A 16,676-nucleotide genomic window follows, 5' to 3' on the forward strand; every position below is an offset into this window, starting at 1 on the left:
ATTGAGGTATTGGCAGTTCACTCTTCCAGTGTGTTATCAGCGACTCCAGTGATTGATGACAGGGCAATTAGGAAAGGTACAACAACATTTCCTGAACCAGAATTCAAACCTGTGCAATTACTACATACTCTGTGATTGCACTACTACCCAACGCTGTTATGATACTTTTGTTTCGTAAGCATTCGTAAATGTCAGCCGAAAAAAAAAAAAAAAAAGTTTGCGCAGCTATAAAAGTTGACAGAGAATTGTGAAAGCCAGCACACTCTTGCACATACACACTCCATATTCTAAATATTTGTCAGTTATTTTTATAATTCCCTACCACCCAGCTTTCCCCCCCAAGAATGTTCCCATCCTTTATTTCCTCCCCTTCCTGCCGTACATGCATGTGTTTATTGTTTTTTTTTTTCTGCCATTGTAACCACGCCACTGCCAGATGCTCACAAGATGGGATTATCGGGGAAAACGTTTGCGCCGCATATTTCTCACAAGGGCTCTCTCTGGCCAATTACTGTCTTGATGGAAGCCAGAGATTCTCACCAATTACATGCATTTTTCCCGTCTCACGCGTGGACGCTGGCCAAGGCTCAGCTCGCGCTGTCGGCGTGGTGTTGTCTCTGGCAAATGGTATTACCGATGTCCAGAGAAGTGGCACACACTAGTAGCCCATATTATGAATCCTGGCAAGTAAAGGGCTTGAATTACATGGAGGGGACACCACATGTCCCACTTCGTTCCTAAGCTCTCAAAAAAAAGAAGTGAATTGTTGGCATTGCTCGGATTTTAAAAGTCCCAATTATATGTTTGACTCTCCCAAGAATCAGTGGGCAGCCCTGAACATCACTATAGAGGGCTCACATGTAAATAGGCAGTTGTGCTTCTCCTTGTATAGCTTTAGCCCTGATGAGAAGCAGAGATTGGAGAAGAGAGATACAATCCTGCTGCACTCATATCTATTGTTTAAGTTTTAATGAGAGGGGGGGAAAGAATCACAGCCATTGAAAACAAACAGAGGTGGCTTGTCATGAGTTCTTATTCTCATCCAAGGACAATTAAAGTGACTGCAAATGCCTCGGCGGTCTCTCGTTGGCTGTCTTAAGCCCCCAGCTTTATGTCTCCTGCCTCCCAAATAAAAACCATGTCCCTGAAACACACATACAGTTGCAACAAGTTAAGGTTTTAAGAGGCTGAGACTATAAACTGCTCCGTCCGCCTGGACCACAGTTGTTTTGTTGCTCTGTGTGGTTCGTGTGTGGCTTTCGACTTGTCCAGAGAAACAGGATCACATTTTTTTTCCCGTCATTTACAGATGGACACAAACACAAAGATAAATGCTCAACCTTATTTTTTGCACACAGTCATGCATGCAAAACATCATCTTCTTCACTTTCCTTTTTTTGTTTTGACTTTAAATACTCAGCTCTCCTCCTCCCTTTCCTCTTCCCAGTTTATTCCACACCAAAGTGTTTTGACCTACTCACAACTGACCGGAGAAGTGAGTCACGACACTCGGGATGCTGACACCAAAATATCTCACCTTATTTACCTGAGGAGTGTTTACACGTGTCAATCTCTCTTCGTTTCCTTGCCTTCCACTCACTTATACACTCTCCGTAGCCCCTGCTGCGCTCATAGGTGATACTGACACATGGCTGCTACATTTGCTGTTTTTTTTTTGCAAATCTGGCTCTTTTGTTGCAATGTCTATTCTTACTCCCCTCCGGTCTCCACTCAGCTTTGTGTAAATGTCACTCTTTCCCCAGTCGTTTCTCTTGGGTGCCGCAAATTTAGAGTTCGATCAGTTATGCTGTCAGTGAAATATCACTCAAATTCAACACAACAATAAGTCATAGCCTCATAGGGTTTTGTGTTGTGGTAATACCACTTTTTATCCGTTTATAACAATAACATCTGAATCAATCAGTTGAATAATGCCATGCATGTTCAGGATTTAGTCAGTCCCCCTTCAGCACTTTTTGTCCGACGTGTATGATTTGAAAAAAAATGTCCATTCTTCTTGGATAAATTGATAAATGTTTATTTTGAACTGAATTATTAACTTTTTGTACTAAAACTACTAGCCAGTACTTACTTTAAGAAATTTAAAAAACATTATCCATTTTTTTCTTACACTAAAGTTTGACATATTTTCATTCTTTATACGTGTTCCTTTTGGATGTAATCTTTTATAATCTCTAGTTTTAGGATGTTTATGAGATTATGTGTGCAATAAATTAACTTAATATTTAAATTTAGATTTTTTTAATTTTTAAATAGAGACAAATTGCATAGTCTTGCACTAAATGCATGTAGAGCTGCAATTATTGATTATTTTCATTATTAATTAATCCACTGATTATTCTTTTAAATTAATTGATTAATCTTTTGGTCTATAAGATTTCAGAAAATGGTGAAAAATACCAATTACGATTTCTCATCATGCACGTCGACATATTCAAATTGCTTGTTATTCAGTGTATTATCACAGAACCAAAAGAAAAGCAAGAAATCCACACTGGAAAGTGGGGATTTAGTCATTTTTGTTAATTTTCTGTTGATCGATTAATTGACTAATTGTTTCAGCTCTACATATATGTGGGAAATTGCAAAAGAGAAGCTCTTAAAAACTCATGCATGAATGTTTCAGTTGAGTAAACGCATTGATATGTACTTCACAGCTTGTATTGGTCATTTAGTTTGTTGCTATCGTGTCAGAAACCTCATGAATAAGAATAGAAGAAGAAGAACTCTGGATTTTTTGCCTCATTGATTTTTTGACCTAAAGGCCATGATACACTGCGAGTGAGTCAACAGCCAAAGCAACTAGTTTCAGCTCGCTGCCCTCAAGCTTATGGCTGTTTTTCCATAATTATTATTCTTCTGACATCGCTGTCTTTTGCTGTAACCAAGTTTTTTTGTTGTAAAATAGAGGAAGCATCGGTGGTTTGTTTACAGCCTCTCTCTGTAGACTTGTGGTTGCAGGTACCGATAATGGCTGCTAATTTCAGAGGCCTTGCGGGATATGTGTCCCCACCGCAGCCGGCTGTTGTCCCTGTGGACCTTTGTGTGTACGCGTGTGCAAGAAGGGAGACAAAGTGAGCAGTTGGGTGATTAGCTGTCTTGCCTGTGTGTGCACGTCTGGGTGTGTATGTTTGTATGTTTCTCCCTCAAGTGGGTTTAATGGGGATTTGGGGAGGGTGTGAAAAGCCCAAGCGAAACCTCACAGTAGGCAAAGCCGCTGTTGGGAGAGGAGGCGAGCGTGAAGCCCGGCCAAACGCTGGCTCCCCCGTAACTGAGAGGGGGAGACGGCGCCAGGGGGCCCATCAAAGCAAACGTTGTGTTTTTATGCATACGTGTTTATATGAGCGAGTTTATGTGGATTTTAATTTATGAAGGCAACTTAAAGAGGTGTATGACCCACATACGTGTCCAATAATACGCATTCACTGTATGATCTAACACCTACACGTCCCTCCTCTCCTCCCTCCGCCAGGAGATGCAGCTGGAACATGCGCGGCAGGCTTTCATCCAGCGGGACCAAGCCCACAGCGGCTCCATCTCATCCCTGGACTTCAGGGACATCATGGTCACCATCCGGCCGCACATGCTCACATCCTTCGTGGAGGAATGCCTTGTGGCGGTGGGTTTTTTGTTTGGCTCCACAGTTCTCTCTCCCCATTTGTTTTACTGTCATCCACAAGAGCCAAAGTTGGGGCTGGTTAAAAATAGTGAGATCGGTCACTGTTGTACACCTGGAAGTAATGACACGTTGTCTTTAAATGTTCAGAAAATGTTGTACAAATTGGGTGTGCTTTATTCAACATCACCTAAGGGATGAATTGGGTAACTGCAAAACTGGGATCATTTTATCTCACATCATAGCTGTGATTTTTATCATGGTACCGGTGAATCAACATCTATATTCATCATGTGTTGTGATATAATAAAGTATCTATATATTAAACAAAATCTTTGTAAGATGATGCACACTTTGGGATTTCAGAAACAAACACAATGTTAAGGAGAGCCTCTATATTTATACTTTCTAAGCAATGTTTCCCACTGATTCAGTTGCTAATGTTAGCTAGGAAGGCGAGCAACCCAACATTACTGTATTTTCCATAAAAGGGTTAAAGGCAACACTATTTTCTTCCATCTCACCACCTCTTTCTGGTCTTTTCCCTTCCCTATGTTCATTTCTTTCTCTCACACCCCCACAACCAAACGTCGTGGCTTTCTCTTTCCCTCCAGCTGTCCATCTCTTATTTCTTCCTCTTCCTCTTTACCTTTTTCTGTCACCTCTCATCTGTCCTCTTTCTTTTTTTTCCCTCCCTTCATTTTTTTTCCTCCCTCTCTCTCAACCGCCCCTCTTTCTCTCCCTCCCTCCCCCGTGTCTCTGTCTCTCTCCCAACATGTCATTAAGTCTAACCTCTCTGGCAGTGTCAAAGCCATGCAGGCCAGCTGAATGGGAAGATAGAGACAGAGATAGATGGGAGACTGGAGCTTTACAGTCCATCATCTTTGCCTGTGTGTGTTTGTGCGTGAGCATCCGTGCGTGTGCGCGCGCTCTTTATTTGTTTTGAATTCTGAGATGTTTGTCTTTTTTATGTCTTGTCTTTTCTTTATGTGTGTTAGTGTTTTTGTTGCGCGTGTGCGAGCCTTGCGTCTGTGTCCATGCCTTGCCCCATTTCATAAACACCTTGTAGACTCTGTCATTTTCTCTGCTGTGTTTACCTCACCGACCAGACATCTTGGTGTGCTGTTAGTAAACTCTCTCTCACACACACACACACACACACACACACACACACACACACACACACACACACACACACACACACACACACACACACACACACATATCAAAAAGCCCATAAACACTGCAGACACATTAAAGGCGGTATTATGGTGGAACACAAACAGTGAAACGGCAACCTTTAATTCACTCACCAAACATGGCAAATGATCAGCGCCACACTCTTTTCACCCAAATATTGTTCTCCTCTCCCCCTCTGTGAAAGCCTCTGTGTTGGATATCGTGGGAAGATCCATGCCTATAGGCTCATAGATATGAACAGATACAAAAGTGTCTCTCTTGTTAGGGCAGTTTCACCCAAGCCAGAGCTTCCCCCCCCTTGTTGCAAACATAGTGCAACCCTCCTGAATGTGTCTGTAAAGCAAACAGTGCCATCTAGTGAAAGGAAGCTCTACATTTTCTATCGCCTCAACCCCTCAACACTGTTAAGAGCTGCAAAGCCTCAAGGCTCATCTGATACTCTGGCCTAAGCTACCCAAAACAGGCAACAACATTTATGAAATGTACTCGAACACTTAAAGCGGCTCCTGTAAGAGTTTGAGATGTTGATTTGATAAAGATAGGATGCTGGTTTACATAAACGAGTTTGCGTGCAGTCTGGAATGTCCTCAAGAGCTATTTTTAATCCGTTACCTTTTCTTTTTTATTTTCTCTTCTTTTATCACTTCCTCCACCTCATAAAGAAAGTTAATTAAACTCCCTGAGAGTGTTCGTTGTGTGATGGAAAAAGTAGCGGTTGAAACAGGTTTACTTCTCCCTGTGGAGCGCTGGTAAAGAGGAACGTTGATGATTAACCACCATCAAGATTTCCTCTTGACGTGTGTCTTCTGTCTTACACATAATCATAATATCAAGATGCATTTATTCTGTTTGTAGTGTAGTGTGATTGCGTTTGTGGGTTATTACAAGATTTCATTGCATGTTAAAATACGTGTCTCCATCCTTATCCAGGTTGCGGGTGGCAGCACGTCTCACCAGATCAGCTTCTCGTACTTCAACGGCTTCAACTCGCTTCTCAACAACATGGAGCTGATAAGAAAGATCTACAGCACCCTGGCTGGACACCGCCGACATGTCGAAGTCACCAAAGGTACCCAAAAAACACAAGAACTCATACACAAACTTATATGAACGCAGGCAGCCAAAAATCTGATGCACATTTATGAGTACACATGTACTCTGATGTTCTCTAAGACAGACACACACTCACAAAACAGATGCACAAACTGATACAGTCCAGAGCTACAGGCAGCATTGAATGTGTTTTCCAGATAATGTATTTACGTCTGTGTGCGCTGAGGGTGGAAACTTGTTTTTGTTTGGTTTTCTTCCTTCCCGGTGGCATTTAAATGGGCATGCTGGATCTGACCCAGCACACGTACTGCATACCCACAATCCCTGATGTCTATTAGACATCCTGGCACTGATCTGAGGACCACTTTTTTTTGTCCTGGGATGCTCTTGGTTGATAATGAGATTTTTAATTTAGGAAACAGACAAAAATGAGGAATGTTTATTTGTCAAAATCATCTACTTTTGTTGTCTCACCTCTGTATGAAGCGAATGAATGTGCACGCTAGATAGGTAAAAAACATTTTATAAGACATTTCTTAACTCTATCATTTAAATTACTTCAGAGCAAAGACGTAAAGCTACAAGGTGATGGAGATTAGGTATTATTATCCATTGATCCAACAGTCATTTTCTCTATTTCTCTCCGTCTCCCATGGTTAGTTTCTTTAAATCCTTATCTCTCTCACTTGCTTGCCCCACTTGCTGTCTCTCATTCCTTTCCTCAGTACTTGGCAGGAAGCCCAGTCAGCTTTCTCGGTCTCTCTACCTTTCTCTGACTCTTTCTTTCTGACTCCCTCTATCCTGCTCTGGTCGTCCATTCTGACCTCTCTCCACATGGCCCAGGGCCACTAGCGTAGCCTTATGATGCTATCTGAAGCCTTATCAGGGGTGTGGACCATAGCCGACCCAGACCAAGAGCCCATACGCTCCCCAGGCTGTTCCCACCATGGGTACACCGACGCTGGGCTTGGCTCGACCCGCGGTGGCCCGTAGCCAGCCAGACCTCCACAGCCACCACCCATCCACCCTCCACTCCCTGAGTCATTAAGGCCTCCTCTGGGACTGCAAGTGCTCGGCTCCATGTACCGCTGGCTGGCCGACAAACACATACTGTACACACACACACACACTCGCGTGTGTCAATTGTGTGCGTATGTTTTAGCACACCATTTCAGACATTTCTCACATACACACGAACATTAACACAGCCAAGCGTGCACACATGCGTAATAATCTTGATTGATTCCGTATGTGCAACAAGGCCACTGTTTTGCCTTGGGGACGCCATTACAGTGCTTAACGCCTACACAACAGTGAGCGCACACGTGTGTGTGTGTGTAAGCGTTTGTGTGCATACGTGCACTGGAGACCGTTACCAAACACACCTTTTATTGAGCCAGCAGTGTACACCACAACGCAAATCATGACTGTGCGTCTTTGAGAACATGTGAAATTCAGACATAATGCAATGCATCTTTACTAGATAGATACCACAACTGATGATATGTGAGTCAGTTCTCTTCTAAAGGGCATCTGAAACCACACCAATCGTTGTTCTTAACCATGTCACAATCTCAGGTTGTTTTTTATATCCGTTATTTTCAGTCCACATTAAAATATCTATGGATTGCCACCAAATTTTGTACATACATTCAATGTCCCCTGAGGATGAAGCCTACTGACTTTGATGATCCCCTAACTTTTTTCCTAGCGCCACCATGAAATCTACTTGCACAAAGTACATTTTTACTTGCCCCTATGTAAATTGTTTTATTTATTAGCGGTTATCAAATCTCGAGTTTCACCCACATCCTTAAACGTCACCCAACTAAACTCCTGTTTCCATGATAATTGAAATTCTCGCTTGCTCTTCAGCTCATAAACTTTGTCTTTACCCGCCACCATTTTCCCACGAGTGCCTGATCGTTACTGCGCATGTGCAACTCTCAACAGAGATGAGAAGGAAGCGATGGTTCACTCCTTAAGCAACTTCAGTCATCAGCTCCGGAAAAAACAATGTGTTTAAACCCTTTTACGAGTTGCTACATTTATTAGCCCAAAGTGGCATTTTACTTGGCCCCGGATAAGCAGTCATTCCTTATTGTTGAGCCCTATCATTATGTCTGCTGCTAAAATCAACATAGCAGTCATTGTGAGAATGTTAGCATTTAGCTAACAGTTAGCCTCACAGATCTGCTAGCATTGTTGTAGACACTTTTTTTTTAAAAAGTCGCTTTTCTGAAATAGCATTTTATTGTTTGTCCATTTTATGTTTTCCTTTTTTAACCCTTTTATAATTCACATTCACATTATTTTTCTCATCCTCAGTCAGTTTAAAAATCCGAGGTTTGGTCAGAGGCAAGTAGATATGCGTTCGGCTGACTACTTCACATGTTAACCTATGGCTTACATTAAGCTATCAAGGAGCTGTGTGTAGACAGGGCAGTTATGTGTGACTTTGCTTATCATTTTAAAAGTCTATGGACTAGACCACTTCACAGAGAGGCTGGTAATCATAAAATGTATAAAGGTCAGTCAATTGTGTGCGTGCATGTGTGTATTGGTGACCATGGGCTACAGGTAGACAGGTTATCAGCATTGTGATCTGTGATCTCCCCAGACAGAACTCTGTCTCAGTATGTGTGGGTGTGTGTGAGAGAGAGTGTATTCTTGTGTAAGTATGCTCTCTCACATGCTTGTGAGCATTACCTGCATGTATCCATGGATATGTGTGTGTGTATGAGAGAGAGAAAGAGAGCATGCCTCAGGGGTAAGCTGAGCCTTGGCGGGGTGAATGGCTCCAGTGTAGGACGACTTTGTCACAACCCCAGCCTGCTGCTCTTTGAATAAAGCAGGTCAAACAATGCTGACTCCTCCACTGTAAGCCAGCCTACAGTCAACCTGTTCTTTATTCCACCAACAATAGACCAGGTCTTAAGTTACGGCATACTAGAGCTGCCTCAGAAGAACTCTTAAAGTCCATAACTCTATATGGCCATATTTTCTATTCTATTTTCCTATGATGAATACAACATGCTTTGACACTTCTCACTTTATGCGTGCATTCCTCTACAGTGACATAATGAAATGCAAGATGCAAGTCTGTCTTTTTCTGAGTTGTCAAAAGTGGTTGCACACAGGAAATCAATGAATGATGTGGACGTATATTATATATTATACCTTGCACAGCAGCTGGATCTAGCGATATCATGAGTTCATGCGAGAATCGCGAGATCACATATCACACGAAAATCCATCTTGTCAGGCTTCAAGTAATGCGTTTGTGTCCGGCTCGCCAGACAACGGACCAATCACTATCCTGTGAGGAACTACTGGCAGCGACGGGCGTGGCTTAGGTGTGTGTGAGGCGACCCAGAGAGGCGACTGTTCGTTCTAAACAACAATGGCGGGTCCTGAAGAGGTTAGCGTAGCTGCAATAGCATCAGTTATATCAGAATTGGAGAGTATTTTTTCATTGAAAGAAGAGCAAAGAACGGCAGTGAGGGCTTTTCTTGATGAAAAATATGTTTTCACTCTTCTTCCGACTGACTTCGGCAAGAGTTTGATTGACAGATGGTTCATCCAATCACCTGCCAAGTATTTTTTGAAATTGCCTGCCCTTTTACAAACAGTTTCCAACGATGACTTAGCTTGGAAAGCTTGGAAAATAGCGATATGAGTCACTGAATTTGATGAATTTACTGTTTGTCAGACCACAAATGAGACAAGAATGCACACTTTTATATTGGCACATTGTATTTAACATGATACTGAGTCTATGAGTAGTATCACGGTTCAACGATTTAATGGAAATATGAATCGGATAAGAATAAAAGAGATGTCAGTCACAGGAAACCGCTCATGTTTGTGATAACTGATTGTGGCTTCAGGTAATTCGATCAGCTCAGTACTGCATATTTTTGATTATATTCATGTTGTAATGGCAGAATTTGAAAGTGTGAGAGTATGTATAATTGAGCATGAGATAGACCGCCAGATCGGTGTCCCGTCCACAGTCTTGTGGATGTTGTACCCTTGTACTGTCATGGTGACATGGGAATTGAGGCTCTCGAGTTACCTGTCAATCTACGCTCCTGTACCGGTGGTCATGAGTTTTGAGTTGGTATCTGAGAGCTCAGACAATTTCCGAGGGATGTGGCTCCGTTGCATTGAAAGGAGGTAGTTTATGTTGCTCAGGGATCTGATTATGATGCTCCCTGTGTGCCTCACTGTGGAGGTCCCCAGACCCAGAACACACTGGAGGAATTATATATATCCCATCTGGCCTGGGAATACCTGGGATCCCCCAGGGCGAGCTAGAGGATGTAGCTGAGAAGAAAAAAACCTCTCGGCTGTTGGAACATCTGCTGAGTTTGCTGCCACCTTGACCTGGACACAGACTGACAGTGGGAAATGGATGGATTTGGAATTGAGACCCATTTTTTAATCTGTGTGCATATCTGTAAATGTTGGTTTGCGTCTTAATGTGTGCTGCTCTGCATTTTAATAAAAACTAAATACATATCTGTCTTTCTTGTAGAGGAGTTCATTGTGGCAGCTCAGAGGTTTGGCCAGGTGACACCCATGGAGGTCGACATCCTCTTTCATCTGGCTGACCTGTCAGAGCCCCGCGGGTAAGACACACACACACACACACACACACACACACACACACACACACACACACACACACACAGGAAGAAAACATCTCTTAGGGCGCATTCACAAGCCAACACTTAGTATGTTTTAATCAAACACTGGTGCGGTTCGTTTGGGCAGTTGTGACCGCAGTACTCTTGTGCGGACCAAAATAACCGGTCCGAGAGCGCTTGATAGAGGCGGTCTCGGACCGTTTCCAAGCAAACCAAAACACAGGCTGCCTGTGCGGCCATTTGTTGAGATGGACGCAGGTAAAGGACATGTTAACATGAGTGGGAGAGGACTGACCTTCTGCAGAAGTTTGACGTTTGCTTAACATCTGGGCGGAAGAGAACATACAGTATATGCTAAATAAAGTCCACAAAAACATTGACGTTTATAAAGTCATTCGAGATAAACTGGAGGAGAAGGGATTCGTGCGCACAGTAGATGTGTGCCGAGTCAAAGTGAAAACACTTCAACAGCAATATTTCAAAGTCCGCGATTCCCTGCATAGAAGTGGCAGCTCTCGAGACGAAAAAGATAAAATCACTCCTCCGTACAGGCCCCTCAGCTAATTAATTTTTTTAATTTGGTCGACTTTAATTTGTGCACTGTGAAACCGAAACAGACTAAATAGAAAACGAACAAAAAAATATCAATTTCACTCTGATTCGAACTAGCCAAACGTACTATGGCGTGTGAAAGCGCCCTAATGCTCTAAAAAAAACAAAAAAACTAACTTTGATTTAATAACTCAATTTTGATAATATGACAGTGTTTTGGGAATAACTTGCTTTTCTATATTTAATCTGGGTGGATGATATAATCTCTGAGGAAATAATCATAAGTAATGTGGAAATGATGGCCAAGCAGGGTATATTCATTCATTCTATATTCCACTGAGAACTGGCAAATAAGTTGAGAAAATTGTAGCTGTGATTGAGGAATAGCATCTCACAACTGAATTCATACTTAAGCCATTTAATTTTTTCCTCAGTTATTCAGGGAGTTATGGAGAGTAAGTCTATCCCACACTTGCCCCCTAAAGCGCACCTTTAGCCCCAGGGTCCATACCTGAGAGAGACGAGCGCCTCCTTCCTTCTCAAACTTCCCTGCAAAGGATCAAAAGATTCAGACATGACTACATCAGTGCCAGAGAATCCTCTTTCAGTCCAAAACCAATCCAAACTCCCATTTATCTTTAAAAAAAAGGGGCAATTCCAGCCCCTATGATCCGTGGCACACAACAACTGTATGCGTTTCACATTCCCCCACTTCCTTTGCGTCTGCCTCGCGGCCCAACCAGTGCACTCATAATTCCTAACCCCGGCCTGAGACACCACCTGATTATTATTTCTGGGCAATGGGATACTTTAATAGCCCTCTCCACTCCCCTTGATTGGAGATGCGAGAGATAATAGCCTCAATATTCAGAGGAGAGGGGTGGGAGGGGGATTTGGCGTTCCCCGTTCCCTCAGCCTGGGAACTCTGGGACCGCCGTAGAGATGCAATGGAAAGACTCAGAGAGGCAGTACTTTTACATCCAAAGGTTAAATATCTTTGTTATACTTGGATGAAGGGATAAAGGAGTGGGAGTTGTCAGTTCCTATAGATCAGTTGTCTTACTCAATCATGCCAAGCACAGGCCTGGATTTCTGAATGCCACAATATTTTCACATGGAACGATGGCAAAGTATCCGTAAACTTTGAGTAACTTCAGACTGACAGATCGTGCTTCCAAAGGTCATGGACTTGGTGGTGCATTGATGAAATATTATATTTCTCTGAGAGTTTTTACAACATTTGAAGGTTACTTGAAACCTCTCACTCCCTCCATTCTGTCTCCTCATCAGACGTGTTGGTTTAGTGGACATTGAGCAGATCGCTCCGCTGGAGGAAGGCGCCCTTCCCTACAACTTGGCTGAGGTCCAGAGACAGGTACAGAATATGAGGACCTGTTGATGTGTTTGGTTTCCTCTTCCACACTGGCAGCTCTTTTTTCATCTCATTCTCTAGGGCTAGATGTCACCATGCAGAGGACTATGATTTATAATTAAGGATAATGATATCTCCTGTTCACAAGTAATTAATCCCCCATTGACAATTCATTCATTGAGTCATTGTTTTGGGGTTACATGTAAGTGAAAGAAAAAAAATAAATACGGGACACAGATCCAAACAAGTTTTGTCAGATTTAAAGTGGAAAGTTTGCCCTCAAAACCTGCCAGCTTTCGTCAGACCTGCTCATTTTCAAAAGTTCATACCAAGGTTCAGACCAAGTTGTGTCCAAGTAACTTCCCAACACAGACTTCAACTTGAAGAGCTTTTCTTGAGAGAAAACACCACCAGACCTCTCCCTGACATGTGGTTGATGTCTTAAAAACAGAGAAAACTCACAAATCCAGGGAAATATAGACAAGCAGCGCCATCCTCAAGGCCTGACGAACCTCAAACATGCTTCACGTTGCACATGATGGATGTGAAGAGACTTTGCAGCAGCTAACAAGAGCAATTTGTAATGAAGAAGAGGAAGAAGGACGTACGGACGGCCAGACAGATGAGCAAAGGACTGTTTTCCTTCTTGGGCTGTTTGGTCAGAGTTGCGTTGCCTGGTGGGTTCCAGCACTACAGTGAAGGCTTGGCCAGGCCATACTGGAGCAGGCGTGGGCCAAAGGGGAGAAAGCAAAGGGGCCCAGCACTACACAGACGCCAGTCCCACCACAATGAGCCACTTTAGGCCCTTGTGGTTTGGCCTCAGGGGCTGGCCGCCAGCTAGCTCTCTCTCTCTCTCTCCTCATCTTTTGCTAGTTCTCTCCATTTCCTTTTTTGATCTACTTCTCTCTCCCTTGCTCTTATTCCTCGACTTATTTTCTCTCTTTATATCCTGTTAACTTGTTCCCTCTTTCTCCCTCAAACATCCCGACAGTTAGTGTTGCCAAGTTTCACCAGTCCTCAGGCAGACAGGGCTGAGGAGGATGGTAGAAGTGGAGTGGAAAACCTCTGGGGATGAACTGTAGAGGGGGTTGGGAGTTCACTCTGACAGGTGGACCTGTTCTAGAGACTCCCATCCCCCTCACACACACACACACACACACACACACACACACACACACACACGCACACACATACAACACTCCACCCCCCCTCTCCCCAGGGTCGAGAGGCCAGGGCTGGGCAGACCAGACAAGGCAACAGGTACCTCAGGTGGAGGGGGGAGTGTGGCTAATGTTACTGTGTGGCAATAGCTGCATTCACACCAGATCTGGCGGTGCGGCAAAAACGCAAGTCCTCCCTTAAAAAACAAAACACAAGCACTTACCCCACCTGCCCAGGAGTTTGTGTAACAGCTGACTACATGGATGCTAATTGGAGCAGTTCTGTGGTAATTAGGGCTGTGTATTGGCAAATTTCTGGCGATACGATATGTATCATGATACAGGGGTAAAGATTCAATATATTGTAAGATATTATGATACTGTAAGCAAGGCGATATATTGCGATTTTTAAAAAAAAAACTAGTTTTAGTAAAACTGTCATACTATAAAGAACACACCAGAAATACACCATTATAGAATAGGCAAAAATACCACATATGTACTGCATGCAAAAAACTGCATGGGGGATTAGCATAAAGTGGGCATGTCTGTAAAGGGGAGACTCCTGGGTACCCATACAACCCATTTTCATTCACATATCTTGAGGTCAGAGGTCAAAGGGACCCCTGTGAAAATGGCCATGCCAGTTTTTCCTCGCCAACATTTAGTGTAAGTTGGGAGCGTTATTTAGCCTCCTTCCTGACAAGTAGTATGACATGATTGGTACCAAACGATTCCTTAGGTTTGATACCTAAGGAATATCTTCAATCTAGCTTTAAAATTGACATCCAAAAGATCGAATAGCGGCCGGGCCCAATGGCAGGCCGTTGGATTTTTAAGAGGTTAATGAAAAATCGATAAAGTGTTTTGGAGAATCGATAAAGTATCACAAAACATGATATCGCGATACTCATGCGTATCAATATTTTCTTACACCCCTAGTGGTAATTTGGTAGCATGTTTCCTGCAATGAGCTCTAGCATAAGTCCTGCCGTCTTTTTTGTGTGTAGCTGCTGTGAAATGAGTTAGACTGTCTTGTCTTGTCAAGATCTTAAAAGCGCTGACAGAAAACAATAATTGTGAAATATAAAGTCTACTTGTGCTACATTGGGGGGGTTAAACTTCACAACATGACGTCACACAAATGGGTCATTGAATTGCTGCACCGCCTGATCTGCTGTGAGTGCAGCCTAATGCTAGCTACTAACACAACTACTACTACTACTACTACTACTACTACTACTACTACTACTACTACTACTAACACTACTAACACTCTTCTGCTCTTTGCATATCATGGTGATAATCACAAGGGTGTACTAAGATCACTTTGATTCCAGCTTTATTTGACAAATGCTCCTCTTAAACCTGTAGACCAGATTAGTTAGGCATGGTGAATTATCTGAGACTGTCGACCCAAATGTGACACAATCAGCCAAGACAGAAGAGAGCTCCTAAAACCCGGAAAGCTTAATATCTTCTGTATTTCTAACTCAAGATACATCTCACATGTCCAGCTGTAGACAAATAGACGGTATCTTCTACTTTCAAATTTGACTGAGTCGGATGATTTGAACTACTAATCTACCACTTTTGTGTTGCTTTCACCAGTTATTGTATCTAATCCTGAAAGTCTATCAACAAACAAATACATCGGCAATTTTGATGATTAATTATTCGTTTAACTTATTTTTCAAGTAAAAATGACAAACATTATCTGGTAACAGCTTTTCTATATCTTTGTAAATTGAGAAACATTGTGAGGATGTCATCTTAAGCTGTGGGAAATAATTATGGGCATTTATTTCACAATTTTTTTGGCATTACAGTCTTAAAGAATTAATCAATTAATCAAAAAATAATCAACACATTAATTGGTAAAGAAAATAATCATTAATTGTGGCCCTGATTTTATCTTAATATTATCTTACAGGTATATCATAATCAAATACTGAACATCGTGACTGCATATTAAGACATTTTTTGTGTTTTGTGTTGTGACTATCTTACCAATTAAAAACATTTACTTACTTTATATTCAAGTAGCTTCCCACTCTCTTTCTTGCATAGCTTTATTAATTGACCATTATACTGTATGCCACGGACCATTAGGAAATAGGGACTTGCTGTCAAACACTATGCAGCAGGTGTGACAAATGATTGATTTAATAGCCTCTAATTTAGCTTGCAGGGTGGTTTAATGGGATGTGTGGCATTTTATGAGAAAGAGTATTGACGTTTATGTGAGGGAGAAATCCATGTTGGAAACAGTGGCTTGTCTAGTGTCATGTCTCACTGTTTTCCACTTCTGCACTAATGTCTCCTCATTGTCTCTCTCCCGCTGTGTGAGCAGCAGTTGGGCAGTGACGTCTCCCGCCCCGTCGTCGTCCAGGTGGCAGAGTCGGCCTACAGGTTCACCCTTGGCTCAGTGGCAGGGGGTAAGAGTCACGCCCCATTGGCTCCCTGCATACCTTCACCCCACCACCCACCCACCTACATGCTTGTGTGTCTACCTGCCCCCCCCCGCCCTCTGCTGTCCTCATAAGAAAAGGGTGAGAGAGAGAGAGGACAATGGCTCCTCTATTGCCCTTTCCTTTGCTTACAAGAGCAACGGTTGCTCCCCTGCTTAAAGAGAAGTGCTCCCTCTCTTTCTTTCTCTCCCGCTCTTTACCGTCCCTCTGCCTCGCTCTGTCCTGTCTCTCGCCTCTCTGCGTGCCATGGGAAAACCCTCCTGTGTGGATTCTTTTGTACCTGTGTGAGTGATCAGAAGAGGGAGGATGAAGGTGGGGGTGAAGGGTGGTGCCTAGGCCCTTGTGTTTGGCTCCAGACTCCCCACTGTTTTCCTACTCCTCCTCCTCCTCCTCCCTTCCTTCATTCCTCCCTTCTCCTCCTCCTTCTATCCCAAGGGAGACAGCTTAATAAGGAGGTATGGGTCTGCCATCCCTTCTTCTCTCTCGGTCGCTCTCTAATTAAGTCTGTCGCCTTGGGTCGGTTCTTTTTGTTTGTGTCCGTCTGACGGGTCGAAGACACTGGGACTCAAAACACTTCGA

At 43.0% G+C, this 16,676-nt stretch overlaps 1 protein-coding gene across 1 annotated transcript in view; it reads left to right on the forward strand.

Moving 5' to 3' along the window:
* Positions 1-16,676, forward strand: part of slc25a13 (solute carrier family 25 member 13) — a 52,097-nt gene that overhangs the window by 14,844 nt on the left and 20,577 nt on the right. Inside the window, exons 6-10 of the mRNA XM_074612823.1 lie at positions 3,494-3,640; positions 5,768-5,906; positions 10,431-10,524; positions 12,385-12,469; positions 15,980-16,064. Coding sequence (XP_074468924.1) covers positions 3,494-3,640; positions 5,768-5,906; positions 10,431-10,524; positions 12,385-12,469; positions 15,980-16,064 — 550 coding nt within the window. The remainder of the gene's footprint in view (positions 1-3,493; positions 3,641-5,767; positions 5,907-10,430; positions 10,525-12,384; positions 12,470-15,979; positions 16,065-16,676) is intronic.

The sequence above is a fragment of the Sebastes fasciatus genome, chromosome 17, assembly GCF_043250625.1.
Source record: "Sebastes fasciatus isolate fSebFas1 chromosome 17, fSebFas1.pri, whole genome shotgun sequence".
In the NCBI taxonomy this organism is placed as follows: domain Eukaryota; kingdom Metazoa; phylum Chordata; class Actinopteri; order Perciformes; family Sebastidae; genus Sebastes; species Sebastes fasciatus.